Raw genomic sequence first — 22,423 nt, forward strand, 5'->3', positions numbered from 1 at the left:
CTCCTCACATGCCTTGTAAGGTCAGCACATTGCTCGCCAGCAAAAGACCTTTATTTTCCTCTCAATAATAATAGGGGGAAAAAAGCATGGCAGAAAACAATAAAATTGCCATGCACACACACAACACCTAACAGGTAACCAGCATAAAAATCACAGACTGCTTATTGTCAAGTTGGCTGTTTATTTTAGAACAATATAAAAAGATCAAGAGCCCCTGCCGACTGACCCAATTACTGACAATTAGCAGCTGCCAGGCTCTGCCAGCAGCAAGGGTACCTCTTCCTCTTCACCCGCCAGCGGCCTGCTCTCTCTCTGCTGCGGGCGCTCACCCTGGCGAAGAGCCGGCCTGTATTTCTGCACCCGGAGCACCTGCAGTGAAGGGACACACAGCTTGGGGCCGCAGGAACCGCCGGGCACTGCGTGGCTACGGTTTGGCCCCCTGCCTTTTCTTTTATTTGATTTTTTTGCACGAGAGGAGATGGAGGCCGGGTGTGGACGGTTTTCTTGATAAGCAGCAACAGCGTCGGTAAAGACGTGAACCGAACGAGCTGGTCGGGCCGAGTTCCCGCGGAACGACCTCGGGGTGAAATCTGAAGGGGGGGGGGGGTTGCGCTGGGTTCAATTTTCTCCAGTTGGGTGGAGGGGAGGAACGTGGTTCACGGTTCAGCTGAAAGGAGGGCAGCAGTGCCCTAACTGTGAGTCTGCCTCCCGGCTCACAGAGGCTTCTTCTTCAGCCCAAACACTGTGATGAAGAGGAAGATCTCCACAACAGCAGGCAGGGCGCTGAAAACACAACAGAGAACACAGGGATCAATACCACTTACACTACAGTCTGAATATAGATTATAGTCCCAACCCTTGTCCTGGGGATCCACACGCTTGCAGTGTTTGGTCCACCTGAGTGCTCAATAATCAAACCCTTGATAGGGTTAATAGTAGGTGAGATATTGACCCAATTAATCTGTTCAGGGCTTAGTAAGAAATAAGAGGAGAAAGACACAGTGTGACTGTCCAGGACAGGGTTGTACATCCCCGACTTGTGACTGACCCCTAGGCCCATGTCCCACCGAGTCCCACAGCTGCAAGGACGCGCAACTTTACCTGCAGAATCCAAAAATATACCAGTAGGTCCAGCACTCCCACTTCTGGAACACGAAGAAGGACAGGCAGACGGAGGCGCTGCAGTGACAGGCCAGGGCTGGCAGGGGGCGCCAGTCAGGGAAAAACAACCAAACCAGACTGAGGGGAGGGTGGGGGGGGGGGTGCTCTCATTGTTTTTATCAATACTGTAAGCACCATTTCATTTAAAGTCTTCAAAAAGGATAACTGTCTTCAACAGGAACTTCTTCTGTGTTCAGAGATGTGGCAACAAATACATGTGCTCACATCACACATTTGCGTTAAGACTTAGCTCTTTCTTCAAGGAGGCCTTAGTTAAGGTAGGAATCAACCTACAGCTGCAACACAGAGAAGATCTACTATTCTAAATTCTAAATTTTTTTTATTTTCAACCCTGCCTTAGTGCAAAGTGTTTCCTTCTGGAAAAAAAAATCACAACTCAATTTCCCTAAACACAATTATAATTTTTGTAGTGGTAAACCTAATTAAAACTCTTTAGTATCCTACTAACTGCGTTCAAGATAAGGGGGGAACCCTGGACAACTAAACTGCCAAGTCAGTTACTTGCAATGTCTTGTGGGCGACCAACATTTACTGTTTTGGCTCAAACCAGCACCGTATGGACCAGAGGGCTCGGTCTTCTCTCTGAGTGAGTCCCAAAAACAGACCTAAAGCGCTTTTTTCCCCCCCGTTAGTGCATCGGTCTGCCTGTGCCGTCAGTCGCTCAGTCACTGACCTGCAGAAGGCGAATATCCACCAGTACAGGCCGCAGTCCCACTGCTCGAAGAGGAAGAAGACGAGCGCGACGCCGGCGCTGGCGTGGGCCGCAGTGGCTGGAGGGCAGTGGCTGAGTCAGGGAGTGGTAACCCCAGGCGCTTGCGGGGTGCCCTTATGGCCACGAGAACCCGTTCCAGTCAAACCCAGATTCCCCGAGCCTTAAAGAGGGATCCCCACTGCTGGTCCTGGTGACCCCATAGTGTCGGCCAGCTCCTGGTCTCTTAACCGATCTCTTCACTGAACCTACAGCTCGCTTAATCAGAGCACTTTCAACTTTATCGGCTCTTAGAAAAACACAGAAATTCAGCTGCGTACCGTACGAAACATGCATCTCTAATTCCGGCCACCCGATTCCTAGCTGCTTCTTCCAGTTCAGGGTTGCGGGACAGCTGGAGACTATCCCGGCAAGCACTGGATGTAAGGCAGGATGCACCCTGGACAGGAAGCCACTCCATCGCAGTGGAGACCCATCTCAGATACACTCATATCAGGACATCTCACATGTCACAGCAAGATGACATCTTTCCCTCCTGTTTGTTCACTGCGCTACTCTCAGGACACCCTGCCTGACACACTGACGGCTAAACCCTGCCTGTGCCTGCTCTCTCTCCGATCTTCATCAACCCATCCTCAGCTGGATCGGAGTGTCCAACTGCTTTCTGTATTTCCCTGCCCCTAGGGAAAGTTGGTCCTGTCAACTTCAGGGCTGTCCATCACAGCTCCACATGCTTCCCAACTAAAATTCAACAGGTGGGAGACCAGACTCTGCACTGGGAACAGCATATCAGCCTCGGGCAGCTCTGTGAAGGGACCAGGGAGGCCCGGGCCACAGTCCTGGGCAGCGTGTGAAGGATACAGAGGAGGCCCTGGCTGCTGTTGAACATGGAAACACCAGAGAAGAAGCCAGCCAGCTCGATGGCGAACATGCCGAGGGTCACGGAGAGGGCCACGACGAGCCTGCGACACGGGCACAGAGAGAAGCAACCGCCCACAAAACGTCAGAAGGCTAATAGTGGGAGAGAACCCCGAAACTGACACTTAACACACAGTTCTTCCCATGCATTGGTAAAGATTTACACACAGGCAGCACCAACACTTTCACAGAAACACACATACAATACAGAGTGGTACAGTGCCCACTCACTAACCAAAATATTAGGAACCACGCAATGAAATCACTAAACTTCCTCTGTGTGTAGAACAAAGGGTGCAGGTATCAGACACCATCCATCCATCACCTTTCTTGGCCAGAACAACCTCCCAGATCTCCATCCTGCTGTGAAACCAGTGATACAGGTCAAACCCAGACACCACTGCCCCTCCACAGACACTCGAGTGAAAGGGGTGGGACTGGGCTGCCGCCATTTCGCAATGGGGGTCCCTAATATTGTGGCAGACAACCGATCTTAAACATGATGTCGAAATTCCGTTGGACTTACTGCGTATCCTGGCTGTTGTACTCTTCCTGTGTGTACTCTAAAGGCAGGCAGGCCAGGACGTTATTCTCCTGAGAGGAAAACACACCAAGACACTAGTTAGGGAGAAGGCCAAACATCAGGGGTACATTCACCAGGCACAGCACTCAGTCCCACATCGCTATCAATCTTCAGGCACAGCAACATTTATGATTCCCAATTTATTTCCCACTTACATATCTGTACCCATGTGTACAGCGGGTCACCTGGGATTTGAACCCAGAACTTTCCTGTTACGAGAGCATAGCCCTGACTACACTGCGCTACAGCACAGAGCAGTGGTAAGAGACCTATTGGAAGGACTAACTGAAGCTGAAAGCCACTAGAGATCTCAGAAAACTATTAAGAATTTTGCAAGACTGGTTGCTTATTAAGACGTACGGGTAGCCTGACAATTGGTTCTGCTGGAAGTGTGGACTCGTACCCGGGACCAAAATATTGTGATGACAATGACGAGGTGCGCAGTGAGGGTGAGGAACCGGGCCGGAACCAGACTGCTCACAGCAGACATCTCTACTTTTGGGGCCGGGCCAGGCTGGGTCGGCAGGACAGAGGTCAGAGGTCAGAGGTCAGGGAGAGCAGAGCCCAGGCCAGGTGGCACCGAGGCTCGCGGGACCTGCAGAGGAAGAACAGAAGGACAGGGCAGAGCTGAAACTGTAGTTCAGGTGGGTAGCTGCGTCAGCATGCGTAGGCTGCAAAGGAACAAGTAATAGGTTTATTCCATGCTGAAAAAAAGAAGAAAGAGAACACAACGTTTCGGCCGTGGAGCCTTCTTCAGGTGAGAGCTGAAACTGGACTGTTTTCCTTCAGCCGGGCGCGTCTGACAGATCCGACCCCATCTTTCCACACGAGAGCTCAAACACTAGGAAAGATTCACCGAACACCCTACTGCTGGTACCGAGAAGTGGAGCGAGCAAGAACAGACTAAGAAAGCTACATTTCATATCACTTAGATGAACAATTAGGAGAATATAAGTGACTATTCGTGACTAGAAGCTCAAAATGTTAAAATGATGCAAGTTCACTACGCTCGTACTCCACTAACGAAGTCCCTCCTCACTTCTTTATTAAACTCGGTTGAACGTGAATGTTTTTCTTAATGTTTCGTAAAACAAACACCAAGTATTTTAGGAATTAGGAAAAACGGATTTTTTTTGCGCAATAGATAACATTATCTAGTGGAATTATTACCGACACCGCTGGACTTGTATTACATGCTTCAAAACACCCAGGACGCCACACGGTGCCCGCCTTTTGTGTTAATTTAAGAGTTAACACATTTTAAAACAATTTGTTCGTTTCTTACCGTTAAGGTGGAGCTATGATTTATTTTCAAACCGACAAATACAATCCAGCGCCCTCCGCAAATATGATACCAATGAAACAAAAATAAAAAAACAACACACTTTTGGAGTTAAAAGGAACATGAGATGAAAGCACAAATTATGCTTAAAAATCTTAAATTAGACTTCATAGTTTACAACAGCTCACTAAACAATCGACACTCACGCCGCCCGCTGTCGTTGCTACAGCAACTGAACAGATCTCCGCGCACTCTCGCGAGAACCCTGACGTTTACAGGGTGACGAAGGAAATCGCGGAAGTGACACGAAATAGCAAATTAAAAAATTATGGAGACTTAAAAACAGATCGGGCGTGTGTTTCCAGACTGTAGCAAACAAGGACAGTTTTCTTTTGCCACATGTTTGTTAAAACTTTTGATTAGATGAGAACTAGCTCCATCACCATCAACTCCATCACTTGTCCTTTTGTGAAGCACCACCACATATATATATGTGTATGTATCCAACCGTGTTTAATCCATGATATACAAAAAGTGTATAAAACACACCATGATATTGCTCTATATACTGTATTGCTCTGCTAACAGGCACTGACAGCCGATCCACTGGGAACGCCTTAATTACCACGATATGTAAATTACTTACGCAAGGGTTTCTGGGGGAAATGAACCGCTCACGATTTACTGAAATAAAACTTGTTAAATACGGCTATTGAATCCTTTTTGCCTCGAGCGCTTGGGAACTACTTCCTACTCTCATCGACATTATCTGCTGCTTGTACGGTCGAGTATTGAAGCTTAAAATGGGCCAGTTGTCGTTTCCTACCATGACCGGTTCGACCCGAAACATTAAGGACTAACTCCGCGGTAGCAATTATATAGTATCGTCAGTGAGGTAGTTCCTTACCTGTTACTCCAGCAATGGAGTTTCAGAACATGATGAATGGAGAGAGATGAGATGATGATTAATATCTCACAATTGATGAGGACTGCAACACCCTCGTCAATTCCGTTCTGATTTTCACTGACGATCAAACCAACTGCGTTTGTTAAAAATAAGAAAAGAAGATAAAGGCGTGTCTAGATTACATGGTTTTAAAAAAATGTTCTAAGGATTTGTTGATCTTATTCGTTTTACCTACTTGTGTTTTTTATATCAATCCCATGATTTCATCGAAACCGTTGTCGAAGGGAAAATATAATTGCTTTTTGTTAGTTGCTTTTAGTTTAATTATAATGGAGCCATCATACCCCAGTTTTTAGGAAACTCCACAGTCGAAACCGTGTTTCTCTTCTTCTCTTCTTCAGCAGGAAATGAAGGATAAATAATAAAATGTGTAAACAAATTTGTGTTTACAAATACAAATAGAGGAGAGGAAATGGATGAAAGATAAAACAGAAAAAAACTTAACTGCCAGAGGTAAGGAGGAAAAGTATTAATGTGACCAAGTAATATTTTTTACATACATCAAATAATAATAATAATAATTGCATATTTTTTTCTTATAAAATATACTTTAATCAGAAAAAAAACATCGCAAAAGTAAACATCTCACACATTAACTCTCCATGTAGTAAAAACAACGGCAGAACGGCGGTGATTGTCCGTTATCAATCATTGCAAGTGTGGGCGGATTTGCGCTATTATGAGAGTCCCTCCAAACCCTACCACTTGCTGTTAATCATTAATCCCTGTACAGGGTCCATAGTCCTTTCCAGCGCTCCTTTGCCGTAGGGAAACCCCATTTGGCAACGTCGCGCTTCATCCTCCTCCTGAGGTCCGCCAGGATCCTCTCCTCCAGCTCCCTCGCTCCCCACTTGATGTTGTGCCGGATGAGATTGTTCCTCGCGTCCCACAGGCCTTTCTTTGTGAGGGACAGCAGCAGCCACATCAGGAACTGCGTCCCCTTGTCCAATCCGGTAGGTGCCAGCCCCAGCAGAATGTACTGGTAACTGAGCACCGCACCCGTTTCCAGGAGTTGCATGATGTTGTCCATTCTGCCCCACACCGCCTTGGCGAAGGGGCAGCTCCAGAACACGTGCTCCTGAGTCTCCTCGACGAAGCACGTGTCCCGGGGGCAATGCGGATTCCTGGAGATCGAGTGTCTGTAGAGGACCTCTCTGGTAGCCAGTCTCTTGTGTACGGCCATCCAGTTGAGGTCCTTCAGTTCGTTGTCCAGTTCTTTCGGCTGCGTTCTTTCCCAGACTTGTCTGGGAACTCGCAGCCTTTCGTTGGCGACCAGATGCCCTCTCACCTCTTTGTACAGAGCTCTGTGGTTGGTGCAGAGCTCTGGCTGTCTCGTGGCCTCGTACCTCCTGCTCCACTTGACAGCGTGGGTGTAGAACTCCGGTCGCCTCTCTGCCTTGGGCCCAGTGTTTGACCACTGGACCAAGTGCCTCATCGGGATGGAGAGCCACAGCCTGACAAAGTACTGGTGCTTGTGGCCGATGGGCTCCTGCAGCGCCCGACAGAGGTTGCAGAAGAAGATGCAGTCGAGTTTCAGGGGGAAATGTGGGACATCTCGACCCCCTTCCTCGACCGGCTGACACATCCGGTTCCTTGTGATGCACTCGTACCTGCCGCCCCAGACGAAGCCGAAGATCATCCCTTGCAGCGCTCGTCTGAGTCTGGCCGGCAGCGGGTACACCACCGCCAGGTAAACCAAAGCCGGCAGGATGTCTGCTTTCAACACCATCACTTTCCCTGTGTAGGACAGCGACCGCGTTTTCCACAGACCCAGCTTCGCGTTCACCTTGGCGATCCTTTGGTCCAGTTGTTGGTCTCGTTGTCCTGGCTCTGGAAGGAAACCCCCAGTATTCTGAGGGGCTCCGTGCAGAGCTCGAGACCCTCTGGCGCCGTCGTCCTGTGCTTCCAGGGCCCGAAGAACTTCAGTTTGCTCTTTCGGCGGTTGAGCTTCGACCCCTAGGCTCTGGAGTATTGCTCCATGACCTGCAGGGCCCTCCTCAACCCCCTGTCCGACCTCAGGAACAGCGTCGTGTCGTCGGCATACTGGGAGATCTTCAGGGTTTCCCCCGCGCCTCCCGGTATCTCCAGGCTGTCGATGACAGGGTCCCGTCTCACCGCCTCTGCTAAGGGCTCTGTGAAGAGAACATAGAGAAGGGGTGAAAGGGGGCAGCCCTGTCGTACTCCAGATTCCTGGGGAATGAAATCCCCCAGGTTTCCGTTCACGTTCACTCTGCTGCCCACGTCAGAGTACAGAATCTGAATCCAGCGGCTGAAACTCTCTCCGAAACCGAAGCGTTCCAGCACCCTGAACAGATAGCTGTGGTTCACTCTGTCGAAGGCTTTCTCCTGGTCCAGGCTGACCACCATCATGGGCACGTTCCGGTCCTCGGCCCAGGCGATGGCGTCTCTGGTCAGCTGGAGGTTCCAGCTGACGGATCGCCCCTCCACCCCGCACGTCTGGTCGCTGTGGATGATGTGGGGGAGGGCGGTTCTCAGTCTGCCGGTCAGGAGCTTGGACAGGATCTTTATGTCCACGCAGAGCATCGTGATCGGCCTCCAGTTTTTGAGGTCGGCGGCGTCTCCTCCCTTGAAGAGCAGGGAGATGACGCCCTCCCTCATGGTGTCTCCGAGTTTCCCCCGGCGGAAGATCTCCTGCGCCACTTCCACCAGATCTGCCGCCAGGGTGTCCCAGAAGCAGGTGTAGAATTCCTTGGGGAGTCCGTCCGGCCCCCGGCACCTTGCCATTCTCCATGGACAAGAGCGCCGCCTTCAGCTCCTTGGCCGTGATCGGACCCTCCAAGTCCTCCCTCACCTCCTCCGGTACTCGTGCCTTCAGCCCCTCCAGAAAAGCATCGCCTGCCTCCACCTCCGTCTGCTTTTCTGAAAAGAGCTCCGTGTAGAAAGCGGTGGCCGCTTCTACTTTGTCGCTCTCGTCCAGCACTTCCTCTCCATCTCCCCGTCTCAGGCTGTGGATCACCCTCTTTTTCTGGGCTCCTCGGACCTGGTTGAAGAAATAGGAGGAACAGGTTTCATTATTTTCATAATGCTCCCTTTGTGCCTTGACCAGGAAAGCCTTGGCTTTCTCGGTGTGCAGTTTGCGGAGCCTCTCCTTCAGGTCCCGTGCCCGGGCTGAATTGAAGGCTCCTCCCCCGTTAGCCGAGCTGTACTCCTCCTCGAGTTGTCTCTGGAGTCGTGCAGCTTCCTTCCTCTCCCTGGCCGCCTTCCGTCTGCAGTACGTCTGCGCCAGGGTTCGGGTCCTGTCCTTCACCGACTCCCACCATTCCACCACGGAGCTGTAGCCGTCTCTCAGATCGACCCAGCTCGCGTAGTCTTTCCGGAACAGTGCCCTGAAGTCGTCTTCCTCCAGTATCTCCCGGTTCAGCTTCCAGTACCCATGACCGAATGCCGGCAGGCTGGTGTTAGCCACCACCGTCAAGCGCTCGTGGTGGGAATACCACGCCGGGGACACCGTCGCTGACTCCAGGGAGCAGGTCATGTGCGGGAAGATGTAGTCCAGGCGGCTGCATACTCCCCGGGAGTTTTTCCAAGTCGTTCCGGCGTCGTTAGGGCGGCACCGTCTGAAGCCGTCTACCAGGGAGAACTGCTTGAGTAGCGACTCCAGCTCTGCCGAGCTAGCGTCGCTCCCCTTCTCCCGGTCGACGTTGAAGTCCCCGCCGAGCACCACCTGTCTGTTGGTGGTGCAGCAGCTGGCCAGGTCATATACCTATATAGCGCTTTTCTGGACACTCCACTCAAAGCGCTTTACAGGTAATGGGGACTCCCCTCCACCACCAGTGTGCAGCCCCACCTGGATGATGCGACGGCAGCCATAGTGCACCAGTACTCTCCCCACACACCAGCTCTCAGTGGGGAGGAGAGCAGAGTGATGAAGCCAGTTCAGAGAGGGGTATTATTAGGAGGCCATGATTAGTAAGGGCCAATGGGAAATTTGGCCAGGATGTCAGGGTTACACCACTACTCTTTTCGAGAAACGCCCTGGGATTTTTAATGACCACAGAGAGTCAGGACCTCGGTTTTACGTCTCATCCGAAGGACGGCGCCTGTTTACAGTATACTTGAAATGTTTTAAGTTTTTAATAGAATTTAAATAATATTTCAACTCCACCTCAAAAGTACTAAAAAGGGGAGTATTATTGGATTATTGGGAGTATTATTGGTTTATAAATATGAAATCTACCCAGAATGACTCATTTATTATAAATAGATGCTCTTTTTTCCGGAATAAACCTCGACTTGTTCCTTTGCAGCCTGCGCTCGCGGACGCAGCTCCCTGCCCCCGAGAGTTTCGTGCGTCTGCCTCCTGGCGCTCGCGGTGCCATCCTCCTGGGCGGGAAGGGCCGAGCGCACGCGCGGCGACGCGACGGCCGCAGGAGCCTCTCGAGGCGAGGGAACAGGCTGCCGGAATCTGATTTACAGCCTCGGCCCGGGAAGAACAGGCGCAAGGTGCGTGTTTTACCGAACCAGCGTGAAGTTAATCGGAAAAAAGCTCATGAAACGACCGCGTTTGAAAGCGTGAGATGAGGGTTTTTAGAGCGGGAACAGTTGTGTTGTGGCCTGTGAGGTGTTGCTGGATCTGGCCGCATTGAAAATATACTGTACGAGCCAGTGCGTCGTTACTTTTCAGTTACCTGCCACTGTCTCCACTGGAAATAGAATCGAGTCAAAATCTAGCAGACAGATCGTCAAACCTGTATTAGAGGGTCTTTAACTTACCAGGCGCAATGAATGCTCGGACCTCACAGCTCCTGGGACACTTCTTCAAGGCAATGTTTTCTCTGGGATTCTGGTGTTGTGTTTCAACAACAAATTCTTGAATTCTCTATAAATTTCGCATTGGATGTAGCGCCCTGTGCTTCTGCCACGACCTTCACCAGGAATAAGCCGTTTCCTGCTGAATGGATGGTTTACACATCGCCACCTCTCAAGTTGGAGTGGCAGCCCACTGAAGCTCAGCGGGTGTGAGCCTCGTCAGTACCTGGATAGGAGACCCTCCTGGGAAAAACTAAGGTTGCTGCTGGAAGGGGTGTTAGTGGGATCAGTAGGGGGCGCTCACCCTGCGGTCTGTGTGGATCCTAATGCCCCAGTATAGTGACAGGGACACTATACTGTAAAAAAGGTGCTGTCCTTCGAATGAGATGTAAAGGTCCTGACTTTCTGTGGTCATTAAAAATCCCTTTCACAGAAAGAATAGGAGTGTTACCTCGGTCTCCTGGCCAAATTTCCCTTTGGACTTCACCAATCATGGCCTCCTAATAATCCTCATCTCTAAATTGGCTTCATCACTCTTCTCCTCCCCACTGATAGCTGATGTGTCGCATCATCGAGGTGGTGCTGCACACTGGTGGTGGTGGAGGGGAGTCCCCATCGCCTGTAAAGCGCCTTATTATGTAAATATTAATTATTAATTAATTATTATTGGCTGCATGTAATGACAATTTTTGTCCACACGATGGCAGCATAGTCCAAGCAAAGAAAAACGGCTCAAATTTTATTCAATAGCTTATCCCGTTTATTTGACAATAACCCAAATTCAGGAAAGTTGTCTACTGTCCAGAAATATCCCGGCTCTCCAAGAGTTGAGTCTAAGACACCTGACCTAGACCATGGTCTCTGGAGCTGGAGGCTGGAGTAAAGTATCTGGAGTATCCCTGCTACAGGGGGACCCCAGTGCCTGCTGGTCTTTACTTCTGCTCATGCCCGTCCTCACAAGGGTGTAATTAAGTTTGTGGGTTGATAACGGGTATACTCGGTGCTCCTGTTGGGGGGGGGACTAAGATTTTTTTTGTTTTCTAAAACCCCAAAAACACTATCAATCCTGTAGGTTTCACACACCGATTTACAGCATTGTCCTGGTCTGTTAACAGGCCCCTGTTGTTTTTAGGCACCCAGGCATTCCGCAAAGGCATGCCTGAAACCCCAGAAAGCATCAAAACAAGCGTGCCACCCCATCTGTGATGGGTGTTTGAGGACATGCAGAGATCATAATACTCCTATATCTGTTCATTTACAAAACTAACAATTTTCAGGGAACTGAAAAGCTGTAGACAGAATAAAAGTCAGTTGTGGTTCAGGTTCAGGTAGAGGAGCGTCTCTCTCCTGGCCTCCCTGTCGTTGTGGCTGTAGGTGAGCCCATTCCCTGAGCGCTGATCCTCGGGGTGACCCCTGTTGTGCGGCAACTGTGGGGTGTCCGTCGGGCTCCCCAGGGCCAGCCGGGAGAACTTGGAAGCTTCTGGACGGAGTTTCTGTCCTGCTTGTCCATATCTTGCTCACCCGGGGTCACCCAGGGTCACGTACTCCCCATACACCCCCCCACCCCACGCAAGGCCCGACGCCCACGGGCTCCCTCTCCGGGGGGGTACCCCACTGATCATCGGAGCGACAGTCCTCCTCGGGATTCCGGCTTCTCAGGGGGTGAGCGCTGGGCCCAGCAGGCCTCCTGAGTGGTCCAGCTGGTAATGCTGTACCCCAGGGTCCCTGTGAGCTGTAGGTCGCAGGTTTGAGCCTGGGTCCCGTCACTCGCCCGTGACGGCGAAGGTGTCCTCCCGGGATCCTCCTCCCGGGATCCAGATCCGCCGGCTGAGTCTCTCTCTCCACACAATGGGAAGCGATCGGTGCAGGGACACGCGCAGGTGTCCAGCCATCAGCGCCGGGGTCGACGAATACTCAGGATTCCTGTAAACGCGGAGCCGAAGGTCTTGTCCCTTGTGCAGGCCGATCGGGATGGGCCTGGCTGAGAGATCGGGAAGGTGAAGGTGGGGGCTGGAGAGCGAAGGGGACAGAGGACATAAGTGATCACGGCGTCCAGCAGCGGACTGTACTGACCAGAGGCCTGAGATCCTGAGCTGAATGGGGCCCTTGTGCCGTGCAGGGGCCGCGCCGGGCAGGGGGGCGTCAGGGAGGACAGACGAAGGACAGGAACATGTCCACCTCGTTGCGGATCACCGCGGGGGGCGGGTGGATGTTGTCCGGGGAGGATTGGCAGGAGGTCATCTGCCAGACGTCCAGGAGGACGACGGGGAGGCCCTGGAACATCGTCCGGAGCAGCACGTCCAGCTGCAGGGACAGCCAGTCACTGCCGTACACGTCCTTGTAGCCCGTGTTGGCCGACTTGATGACCACGAGGGTGCCGGGGCTGCGGAGCAGGAGCGAGACCACGGCCCGGCGCACGGAGGCCACCCGGCGGACGAGCAGCTCCGGCGGGAAGGTGGTGAAGTGCGCCCAGAGGGTGAAGACCACCACGGTGTGGGCGCCCCCCGCCAGCCCGTCCAGCTCGTTGGCGATGTAGTGCAGGCTGGCCCACGGCACCTTGAGGGTCCGGATGGGCAGGCCGTGGGCCCGCCAGTGCAGCACCACGTTGTGACCGGGGTCCACCGCCATCAGGGGCCCTGACTGGGAGGAGGTGTGCAGGTCCAGCTGCTTCAGATCTGGGAGAGGAACAGCAGGGGGGCGACAGTGAGAGGCGCCGGGCAAGCCAGCGGGCTTGTCTCTGGGAGAGAAAGAGGAACACCCAGAGAGCAGGCCTGGGGAGAACATGCAGATTCCACACAGAAGGTTCCCTGGGCTGAGGTGGAGACAAAATAAATTATCGAGTAAATCTTGACAATCTTTGGAAGGGAGGAAGAAATCGGAGCACCCAGGCAGACCTGGAGAGAACATGCAAACTCCACATGGAAGGTGCTCTAGCCCAGAATCAAGGCCCAGGACCAATGTTCAATCTAATTTTTAATGGCCTGTGTGCGCAAAAAATTCAAGTTTTTCAAATTTTCACATTTTTTCCCCGTGACAAAAACTTGTGCGCACTAAATTAAGTGAAATTATTTTTTGTTCATAGTCATTCTCCTAGAAGCATAGAGATCCTAAAGGCCAGGACGGCGATTCAACGAGCTCAGTCATGGAGACCGAGTGTCGAGCGAGCATGAGCAGGGAGCATAGATATCAATGATCAAGTAGCAATAATAATGCACACTTTGCCAACTTTCCTATGTGCGCTGATCTCGTAACCTGTGTGGGAACATTGCCCAGGATCAAAGAGCAGTGAGGTGACAGTGCTATCTGACTCACCACCATCTCGCCCTCAAGATTAGCTGAAACAACACGGCTGGTATTTCAGCAGATCCCCGCAGAACTAACAAGCTGCGCCCTTTTGAGAGGAAGCACGCAGACGGGTCTTACTGGGCACAGTTCTCTCCAGGTATTCGAACCACTGGCGCAGCGTGGAGTCACCCATCATGTACAGCTGTTTGTCACGCAGGCAGCTGGATATCTGCTCAGGGTCTGGGAAGCTCCGCGTGGCACAGACCAGGGAGGTCCAGCGGTCCTGGAAATAGAACCCAGCCGGAACCGGAGTGTCCAGTCCAGGAACGCATCTCCGCTCCATTCCTGGAGAGAAAACCCAAAACAGAGTCCAGCAAAATCATATGAATCCCCTCCCTGTGGGCACAATTCATCACAGCTAGGACAGAGGCCTACCGGTACAGTGCACAGCATTGTGGGATAGAAGCTACTGAGCATCGCTTCAGGGCACGTGGGAAGATCTTACTGCGTGAGCGTTTTCCCCAGCCCTGCCACTCAAGACCAGAACCTTTGTTGTTTACGAATACTGCTGCAGGGCATGGCGAAGTCTGTTGTGCTTTGGCTGTTTCATTTGTACGTGTTGAAATGGAAATCTAATAAGTAAATTGAAGTTTAAAATGTAGAGAGCTATGCAAAAAATATATTGGTGCTTTTAGAAAATATATTTCAAGGATGTAACTGCTGTGCTACAGTACGTGCAGATTTTTAGAAAACAGTGCGTCAACAAAGTACACTGTTTAGGTTACTTTAGAAGACAATGTACCAAAACAATATATGCTGTCTGGGTCGTTAGATTAGCCGAAAGTAACTGATAAGCTTTGAATAACAAATCTAGTGGTGCTTCTTCTTTCGTTTTTATGATTTAATCTGTTTTGTCTTAAGGAAAGGGGAAGTGTTAGAAGGGACAAAGTGCTGAGCTTTCTCTTACAGCGCAACATCTTATAAAAACCCTGTACTGTTTGTAACAAATTGAGTCTCTGGTTGCACTTTGTAAAGTGGCAGCAGGGCTCCCAATATTGCAATATTGAAATAAAGACCTTACTCAGGTGAGAACTCTCTCTTGTGGCTTCCTTGATAGTTATATTTCCATGACAGTGTCCTGAGTTATGGCTCAGCCTAACCTCCTCTCTCTGTGGGGACTAGAGTCAGAGACAAAGAGGGGGTTGCAGCACCACAGGCAGAGGCTAAAAGAAAAACCAGCGTCAGCTGGGGCTCCTGAGCGGCCTAACGAGAGTGCAGGTCAGGATCTGCGACCCAGATGCATCATCACTGGCCTGCCATCGCCAGGAATCCCACTGCGATCTCCCAGCCTGCAGTGGTGTCAGCGAGGGGTGCACCAGGCCCACAATCTGTCCTTCCTCTCCCAGCAGGTGCTACCAAGTTCTCACGACATGTCTGACGCCAAACGGCTCTGGTCGGGTAGGTGTGAGAGGGAGGCGTGTCAAACGTCACACAGTTGGTGTGGGCGGAGCCTGTCAGAGAGCCCCTGCTTTAAGACATCAGGCAGCTCCCCGCTTGGTGGCCACAGATTAAGAACACTGGCAATTTCAGATTTTTCTAAGCGGCAGAAATGGGCAAGCAGGCACACAGAGGCAGAGAAGGGAGGGCAAGAGAGAGGAGCGGCACCGGCGCTGCACACAGAACACCCACGGTTCTCTGTTTCAGGTGGAAGAACAGTGATTTTCACGTCATCTCCTCGTATCCAAATGTTCGTCACCTTTCTGCAGGAAGAGGGAGATGGACAGGGAAGCGAAAGCTTATTAAGTAGGTAAATGAGGACTTTGTCGTTTCTGCCCACTGTTATACTGCTTCTTCTCTCAGCGTGTTACCATGTGTGACATTAAAATAATCCTTCGCCACAGGACCCCAGCTCCTGCTTTGCGGTGCTCATTCAAGCTGTCGTTTCCTCTCTGCGCTAATGTAGGAAACGAACTGCATCAGAGACCCGAAGCTCTGTAACGCTAGGATGGGACAGTGGGGGTCCCAGCAGGGATCTTACTTGCTCAGGAGGGCCTGCTCCAGGCTGCTGAGCTTGGCCTGGTAGCCGCCCATGCTGTGATACACCAGCGCGTGGCAGGGCAGCCGGGCCGGCTTCTGGCAAAACCACATCTCCCCCGTGGCAGGATCCCTGTACTCGCAGTAGGGGGCGCTCCCGCTCTTCTGGGCGTTGCACACCACTGCCTCTTCCACGCTCCCCTCCACGTAGTATCCCCGGAAATACACCCTGTTGGGGTCGCGATCCCTCTGCCCGCGGAGGACCTGCACGGCTTCGCTGGAGTGGATCAGGCGCAGGGCGATCCGGGCCGGGCCGGGCCACAGCAGGGAGAACCGGACCGTGTAGCTCCCGTTGCAGTGATCCGACACCAAGCCATATGTGCTGGCCCGGAGCTCTGGGGAGTGCAGCTTGGCCTGAAAGAAGTCACCCCCATAGCACTTGGGCCTGCCGGAGAAATCCCTGGCCACCAGTGCGACCTCCAGGCTGTCCCCGACCGTGTAGCTGTCCCGGAGGCCCGGCACGTGGTAGGAGCACCGGGCTGGGTCGGTGCTGTTGTCCAGGGACAGGAAGGCCCGGTCTGGAGAGGGCCAGCTGATGGCTTCTCGTAGTCTCTCCCATTCCTCCGGGCTGAGTAGGGTATCGTTCTGCAGGTTCCCTCTCTGCAGAGCCTGGAGCTGGTGGCTGAGTGGGATTAACAGGCTGGGTTGTTTCCTATTGAACAGCTGTGCCACCTTCCCCCAGTAATACAGGTAAGCCTTGATAAGACATAAGACACAGCAGAACAGCAACAAGAGAAGATCATGTGAGTATTAATGCTCATCTGCACGCTCTCCATTAGAGCTGCACAGTCTCCTTGCTCCTGTACTGCTTAAGGGTTCTGAGTGTACTGGTTGGCATAGGAGACACCGGTAAGGCACATGTTAGATCAGTACAGTATATCATCATGAACACCTCCTTCATGATGTCTGGCTAGGTACTTCTTCTGCTCTTCACAGTGGAAAGACGTAGTTTTAAAAAGTAAAAAGTTACGAATGACAGGAGGTCATTTCTGCGATCAAACCCATTTGGTAGTTCGTGGTTAAGTGATCTGAGGATCATATCCAGCCCATTCTTGAACAACACGGCTGGGCAGTTTGTTCCACACTCCCACCACCCTTTGGGTAAAGAAGCACACCCTGTTATGATGTTAACTACTCCCTAGTGATGTGTATTGCTACTTTATTACCACCTTAACATAACATACTTAACATAACTCCTTTACTTTGCTTGCCTTGTTTTTAATATTCTGTCTATCTGAGCTCAAGGGCAAATACACAGCATAATACACTGCTTGTCATACAGAGGTGTTATTCATCCACTATTAAGAAGCCTCTTATTTTGTATCTGTTCACATCCTGCCTTTTCCTTATTACAAATATGCAAGTCAGGAGTTCGCGATGCAGTTAGGGTTCACACAACCAAGACATGTCATGAAGTTCCTAGAATTCCCCAGGCTGAATCTTCTTTTTAATAAAGGACAGATCATGCAATTCCCTCTCTGCAGAACCTGGGGAGAGGTTAAAGGATATATCACCGGATTTGAGACCTCACCATGAGGTCAGAGCTCATTTTGAACCACTGGTCCACATTGTGCGAACTTCACAAGCCACGAGGATGCGGACAGTTCCAGCATGGTCAAGTTCCCTGAGAAATGTACTTCAGAGATCCCAGGAGGTTTGTCTGTGAGCGATTCTGTACCCCTAGAGATGCTGATTTATACAACACGAGGAGATTTCACTCCCTCGTTTGGGGGAACTGCATCCCTGCTGTTACGCCAAGGGCCTCAGAACCCCTGACCGGCCAGGGCCGGATTGTAGGCACAGCGCCTAGGACCTACGAAGGAGGGAAACACTAGTGACTAATGAAAAACAGGCTGAAACGACACGCTTGTGATTGACTCTAGGTGCTCCACATCAGTAATCACACGCTCTCTAGCGGCTGTTCTAGAAACTAGAAGTATGGAAGTGATGGTCGCTCGACTCGCTCCATCAATCACGTGGTTCAGCATGAGAGTAATTGAAGGTGCATCACGTCAGTCGACGTCATTCGATTGGAGTTTACTCCTCTTTTTGCACATTTCGGAGTGGAAGTGCCTAGGGCCTACGAACACCAAAATCCGGCCCTACTCACCATCGCAGGCTCGGACGAGGCAATAAGCTGCCGGGTCGTGATGACGTAAAGATGGGAGCGGACTTTGATCTTGTAATAAAATTCTGTGTAATATCTCGTGATTAAACACTGGTGATCAAACAGTTCTAAGCTGATTTATGGGGCTATTTTATTTGCTTTACCACTGTGTCTGACTCGGTTACTGTTCTTTGGTGGCTGTGAACCAGGAACAGCGCCCGAGCGTTAATCCCACCTTGTGACCCGGACTTGGCAATTAGCTGGTACTGAGCCGTGCAGCTGGAGAATGAATAACCTGCAAAAATGCGTCTCGTATACTTACAAAACTCAGGATCGCCAAGATCGACAGAATGCACGCTCTCTTCATTTTTGTCTTCCTTTCTATCTGTCATGAAATAGAAATGACAGCAGACGATTTTTTTTAAAAAAAAGCGTTATTAAAGTGCAAAAATTCATCCCGAATATTTCGTTTTCCCCCTCTCCCCCCCTAACTTACACAGGTTACGGTACAGAAAGGTTGCTGTATTGCTACAGGACTGCAATACCTTCGACTTTGTGGCTGTAAAAGTTTCAGGATCTTTACCACGCTTGTAAAAAAAGGCACTAGAAAAAGAAAAGTTTGATACAGTAAGTCCGAATGCCTTTCACGGCTTTTAATGGATACAGATGTTCGGTGAGGTTACAGAAGGGTATTTAAAGGGTGAATCGGAGTTTTATTCAACAGTACAATAAAATAGAGTAGCCAATTTAAAAACACTTCAATGCCGGTGAATGTCGATAATTCATCTCAATGTGTGATGTTATTCTGCTTAATCCACCACCAGGATTTAATATTTGGGGTGGCAGGGACACTTATGGGTGTGGCATTTTTAAATAATTTTTTTTTGCCCTCTAAAGTAGAATGTTGTGCTAAAACGTGAGCTGCTGTTCTCTGCAGCGGTGGCGCCGGTAACCCCTTGTTTTACACGGCGGCAGAGCGCAGAGCCCGTATTCGCCCCGGACACCGCTCTGAAGCGCCTTCTGCGCGAGGAAAGACTCAACCCCCGTTAGTTCTCACCGTTCTGTCCTATTTTGAGAGCTTTTTCGATAAAGTACAAAATAAACTCATCATTCTAAATATAACATAGGGGCTTGGTGACAATTCATGTATATTCGCTTTTTTCCCCTCTTTAACATCATATAGGCCTGTTTACTTAATCTATATGCATTATTGTAGAAATAGAAGCCACGTGTTCTCTGACTTGTTCCTACAAATGCAGAGGCAGTTCGGATCAGATTTTATATGACATTTCGTCCCCGAGCCAAAATCTCGCAAGCCTTTCACTTGGCTCCATTGGAAATGATCTCCACCGAGCTGCCCCGTGTTCGCAGACGCCGTACAGGCTACACGTACTCACGTCAAAATGTGAAATTTACGTCTTCTTTTGTTGGGAAATTTAAGTCGACGTGCGTCACAACGTTTGAAGCCGCCTCTTAAAAAGCAGGCGATAGTACAAGGCTGCCGTTTGTCTCCATTGCTCTTTGCTCTATGTATGGAGCCACTAGCCCGGTGGATACGGCAAAATAGCAAAATAAAAGGTATTTCTATACAAGGGAATGAACACAAGATAGCACTGTACGCAGATGGCGTTTTGTTATATCTGGAGGATCCCACTAGTTCATTTCCAGAACTAACGAAACTCTTAGATAGCTTTGGCTTGCTGGCAGGCTATAAGTTAAATGTTCATAAAACATAAATTCGTACCCTTAATTACAACCCTCCCGATTGAAAATAAAAGCAAATACCACGTTAAGTGGGACCAAGGTTAAGTGGGATATTCAATGAGACATCTAGGAGTCTATTTACCAAAGATATCTCAACATTAGCAACAATTAATGATGGACTCCTTATAATTAAAATTAAAACAGGTATATTGAAATGGAACCTAATCCTCTTTATGAGTTTAGTTCTAGAATTGAATCTTTAAAAATGAACCTACTGCCCCGATTACTCTTCCTATTTCAAGCTCTCCCTGTAGAAGTCTCTGCAAAAATATTTTCAGAATGGGATAAGATGATTTCTAGGCTTATTTGGCAGGGGAGAAAACCTAGAATTAGATTCAAAACATTACAACTTTCAAAAGATAAAGGGGGAACGGCTTTACCAAATTTGAAAGATTATTATGCACCTCAAGTTAAATAAAAGAGTATAATTTAGGTGAAACAGTAAAGATACTCAGACGATGCGCCAATGATACAGAGTTTCAACCAAATAAAGTGGAGAATAGATTTAAAATTTGGATCACAAAAGGAATAACTGCATTTTGTAATATAATGGAAAGGAATCGGTTACAAAGTTTTCAGTATTTAAAGGAGAAACACTATTTGGAGAATTCAGATTTTTATAGATATCTTCAAATGCCCATATTTTACAGAGTATATAAAAGATAAATGGGTGAAAGAAAGTGAAGTTAGAATTTCAAATGAAGAGTGGCTTAAAATTTGTGAATTTCAATAGAGATGTACTAACTCGCATTTATGGAGAGAGTTTTGCTGGAAAAACATTGTTCGATTTTTCAATACTCCGAGTCAGAAGGCGCACCATACTGAGGAAAACTCTAAATGTTGGAGACAGTGCGGAAACCAAGGTGATCATTGGCATATATTCTGGAACTGCCCTAAAATAAGGCTTTTCTGGAAGGAGTTACATGAGGCCCTGGAAACTATATTTGAAAGGAATGTACCCTTTACATTTGAGGCTTTATATTTTGGCAAACTGGATTTTGATTGGAGGGGAACTGACGAATATTTGTTTGGAATCCTTATATCAGCAGGTAAGAAAGCTGTAACAATAAAAGTGCCTTCTCACAGATCTACCAACAATGAATGATTGGATTGAATTAATAAAGGAAATATATATAATGGAAAAAATAAAAATTTCAATAAAATTACAAATGAATAAATGTGTCAGATATTGGTCTAGATGGGTTCAGTACATTAAACCTTTAAGGTCGGAATTTGCTGAGAGACAAAATAACTGAAATTTAAAAAGGTACATTTATATAGTCTCCTCCCTTTTCATATTCACAAATGTCTAAATCTTCCTCATTTTGAATGTATTTAGTTTTATTAAAAGTTATATAATTGTAAAATTCTAAGGGAACAAACAGGAATAGACCGTTTTTGCTTGGGATGTATAATCGCAAGTGTATTGCAAAAGTAAGGCTGAATAATGGTGATTTATATGTAAAATGGTTTTGTTTTGTTCTATAAAATAAAAAAAACATAAAAATATTGGATGCTGTGTTGCAGCGGTTAAACTTGAAAACAAAACACTCAGGAACAAAGTTTACCTTTACATCAAAGCGTTAATGTATCCGAGTTTACAACATTGAAACTTACACTTGTAGCCTATATACTGTAATGACCTATATCTCTTATTTATATATGTTCTAGTTTTTGTTAAATTTCAGCCTTGAGTTTACATATTAATTCAACACGGGTCTTTAGAAATCTCTTAGAAAAGCCAGGTTATTTCACCTGCAGGAAACCAACGTCGTTATTTCACAGGTCTGAAATTGACTCTCTGTGTTCTGGATTGCAGACGACCTTCGACGTTTAAAATCCTAAAGCATCACTTAATTGATTCGTGTAAAAAATATCTGTTATTGCGTTCACGCACAAAAAAAATGACAGACTCCCGACACAGTTGCACGAATGTGTCAATATTTATTTTCCAGAGATTTTTCTAGAACTACAACATCTACTGTACGTCTTGCCCTTACCTCTCTGAAAGGTGTTTTTTTATTTCGAAAGTGATTTTCTCTTTGCTCCCGGGAAGAAAATCTTTGCGCCTGTCACCTCTTCCAAGATGCGGGACCGACAGACGAACACAAAATTAGTTCCACAATTAGTGAGGAATGAGGAAAAAAAAGCAATGACGACTTTATAGTCCAACATTAATCACGAACGGACCCGTCAGATTCGCCCAGTGATGCGCTACCTCAGCTTAAATCTGTCTTACAGGTAAGGTGTTTTTTTCGCGAGTGACGTCTCTTGTTTTGTTCAGTTCGAGGTATGAAACCAGGTGCGAGCAGAGGGAGGTGTTTGCTCACGACACGCGTGACAAACGCAGTTCCTGTAGGGCCCAGTGTCTTCTGGAGTTTACACAGTTGGTCTACTTTTAACAGCAACATTTTAATACTTAGAACCAGGCTCTGGGTTGATCTATATACAGTAGGTGCGTGTAACATCTGTGTAGTCAACTGTAAAATACTCTCCATGACTGATGTCTAAAATAACTAGTGTCATTCTTCAATTGACTGCCTAGGTTGGGTCAAAGACAAAGAGACAGGGAGCCCTCCTGGAGCCAAGACGGGCTGCGCTGATCTGCTGTAACTGGTTTCCTTATGGCACTGTGCCGCTGGTCCTGTATGGGGCGATACGGCAAAACTTTTGAGATGGAGAAATTCACACGACTAATGAGGGTGAAGTCCTGAGAGAGAGGCAAAACATTAGAACAGGGGTTCCCAACACTGGTGCTGGGG

General features: G+C 48.9%; 3 protein-coding genes and 1 non-coding gene across 6 annotated transcripts; 1 reads left to right on the forward strand and 3 right to left on the reverse strand.

Annotated features, from left to right (window-relative positions):
- Positions 1–165: 165 nt before the first annotated feature.
- Positions 166–5,275, reverse strand: LOC148838399 (transmembrane protein 107-like). 2 transcript variants are annotated; one of them, XM_088911053.1, is made up of 6 exons: positions 4,678–4,908; positions 3,796–3,987; positions 3,336–3,403; positions 2,753–2,853; positions 1,856–1,952; positions 166–783 (listed from the first exon to the last, which is right to left on the reverse strand). In XM_088911053.1, exons 2-6 carry the CDS (start codon positions 3,880–3,882, stop codon positions 714–716), a joined length of 423 nt encoding a protein of 140 aa, XP_088767179.1. In that variant the 5' UTR covers positions 3,883–3,987; positions 4,678–4,908; the 3' UTR covers positions 166–713. The 2 variants fall into 2 exon arrangements, with proteins under 2 accessions (XP_088767179.1, XP_088767178.1); XM_088911052.1 differs by lacking the exon at positions 4,678–4,908 and adding an exon at positions 5,224–5,275 and having other exon boundaries at positions 602–783; positions 3,796–3,906.
- Positions 5,276–5,558: 283 nt separating this feature from the next.
- On the forward strand, positions 5,559–5,693 carry LOC148838400 (U8 small nucleolar RNA). Its single transcript, XR_016090897.1, has one exon. It is a non-coding gene; the product is annotated as a U8 small nucleolar RNA (small nucleolar RNA).
- A 584-nt stretch (positions 5,694–6,277) lies between these two features.
- On the reverse strand, positions 6,278–12,505 carry LOC148838401 (uncharacterized). Its single transcript, XM_088909861.1, has 2 exons — positions 12,485–12,505; positions 6,278–7,773 (listed from the first exon to the last, which is right to left on the reverse strand). Exon 2 carries the CDS (start codon positions 7,368–7,370, stop codon positions 6,360–6,362), a length of 1,011 nt encoding a protein of 336 aa, XP_088765987.1. The 5' UTR covers positions 7,371–7,773; positions 12,485–12,505; the 3' UTR covers positions 6,278–6,359.
- LOC148838402 (NXPE family member 3-like) lies at positions 10,980–21,907 on the reverse strand. Of its 2 annotated transcripts, XM_088909860.1 has the most exons (7): positions 21,852–21,865; positions 21,662–21,739; positions 18,220–18,282; positions 15,735–16,486; positions 15,386–15,456; positions 13,835–14,041; positions 10,980–13,086 (listed from the first exon to the last, which is right to left on the reverse strand). In XM_088909860.1, exons 3-7 carry the CDS (start codon positions 18,262–18,264, stop codon positions 12,554–12,556), a joined length of 1,608 nt encoding a protein of 535 aa, XP_088765986.1. In that variant the 5' UTR covers positions 18,265–18,282; positions 21,662–21,739; positions 21,852–21,865; the 3' UTR covers positions 10,980–12,553. The 2 variants fall into 2 exon arrangements, with proteins under 2 accessions (XP_088765986.1, XP_088765985.1); XM_088909859.1 differs by having other exon boundaries at positions 21,662–21,907.
- Positions 21,908–22,423: the final 516 nt, after the last annotated feature.

The sequence above is a fragment of the Atractosteus spatula genome, chromosome 3, assembly GCF_055471065.1.
Source record: "Atractosteus spatula isolate fAtrSpa1 chromosome 3, fAtrSpa1.hap1, whole genome shotgun sequence".
NCBI classification, from domain to species: Eukaryota; Metazoa; Chordata; class Actinopteri; order Semionotiformes; family Lepisosteidae; genus Atractosteus; species Atractosteus spatula.

Coding starts and splice junctions, on each gene's coding strand:
- LOC148838402 (XM_088909859.1), bottom strand. CDS start 18,264: ATGAAGAGAGCGTGCATTCTGTCGATCTTGGCGATCCTGAGTTTT. Junction 16,487..18,219: donor TCTTGGCGATCCTGAGTTTT/GTAAGTATACGA, acceptor TGTCTTATCAAG/GCTTACCTGTATTACTGGGG. Junction 15,457..15,734: donor GAGCAGGCCCTCCTGAGCAA/GTAAGATCCCTG, acceptor CTCTTCCTGCAG/AAAGGTGACGAACATTTGGA.
- LOC148838399 (XM_088911052.1), bottom strand. Junction 2,854..3,335: donor TACAACAGCCAGGATACGCA/GTAAGTCCAACG, acceptor CCCGTGTCGCAG/GCTCGTCGTGGCCCTCTCCG. Junction 1,953..2,752: donor CAGCAGCCAGGGCCTCCTCT/GTATCCTTCACA, acceptor ACTGCCCTCCAG/CCACTGCGGCCCACGCCAGC.
- LOC148838401 (XM_088909861.1), bottom strand. CDS start 7,370: ATGGTGTTGAAAGCAGACATCCTGCCGGCTTTGGTTTACCTGGCGGTG.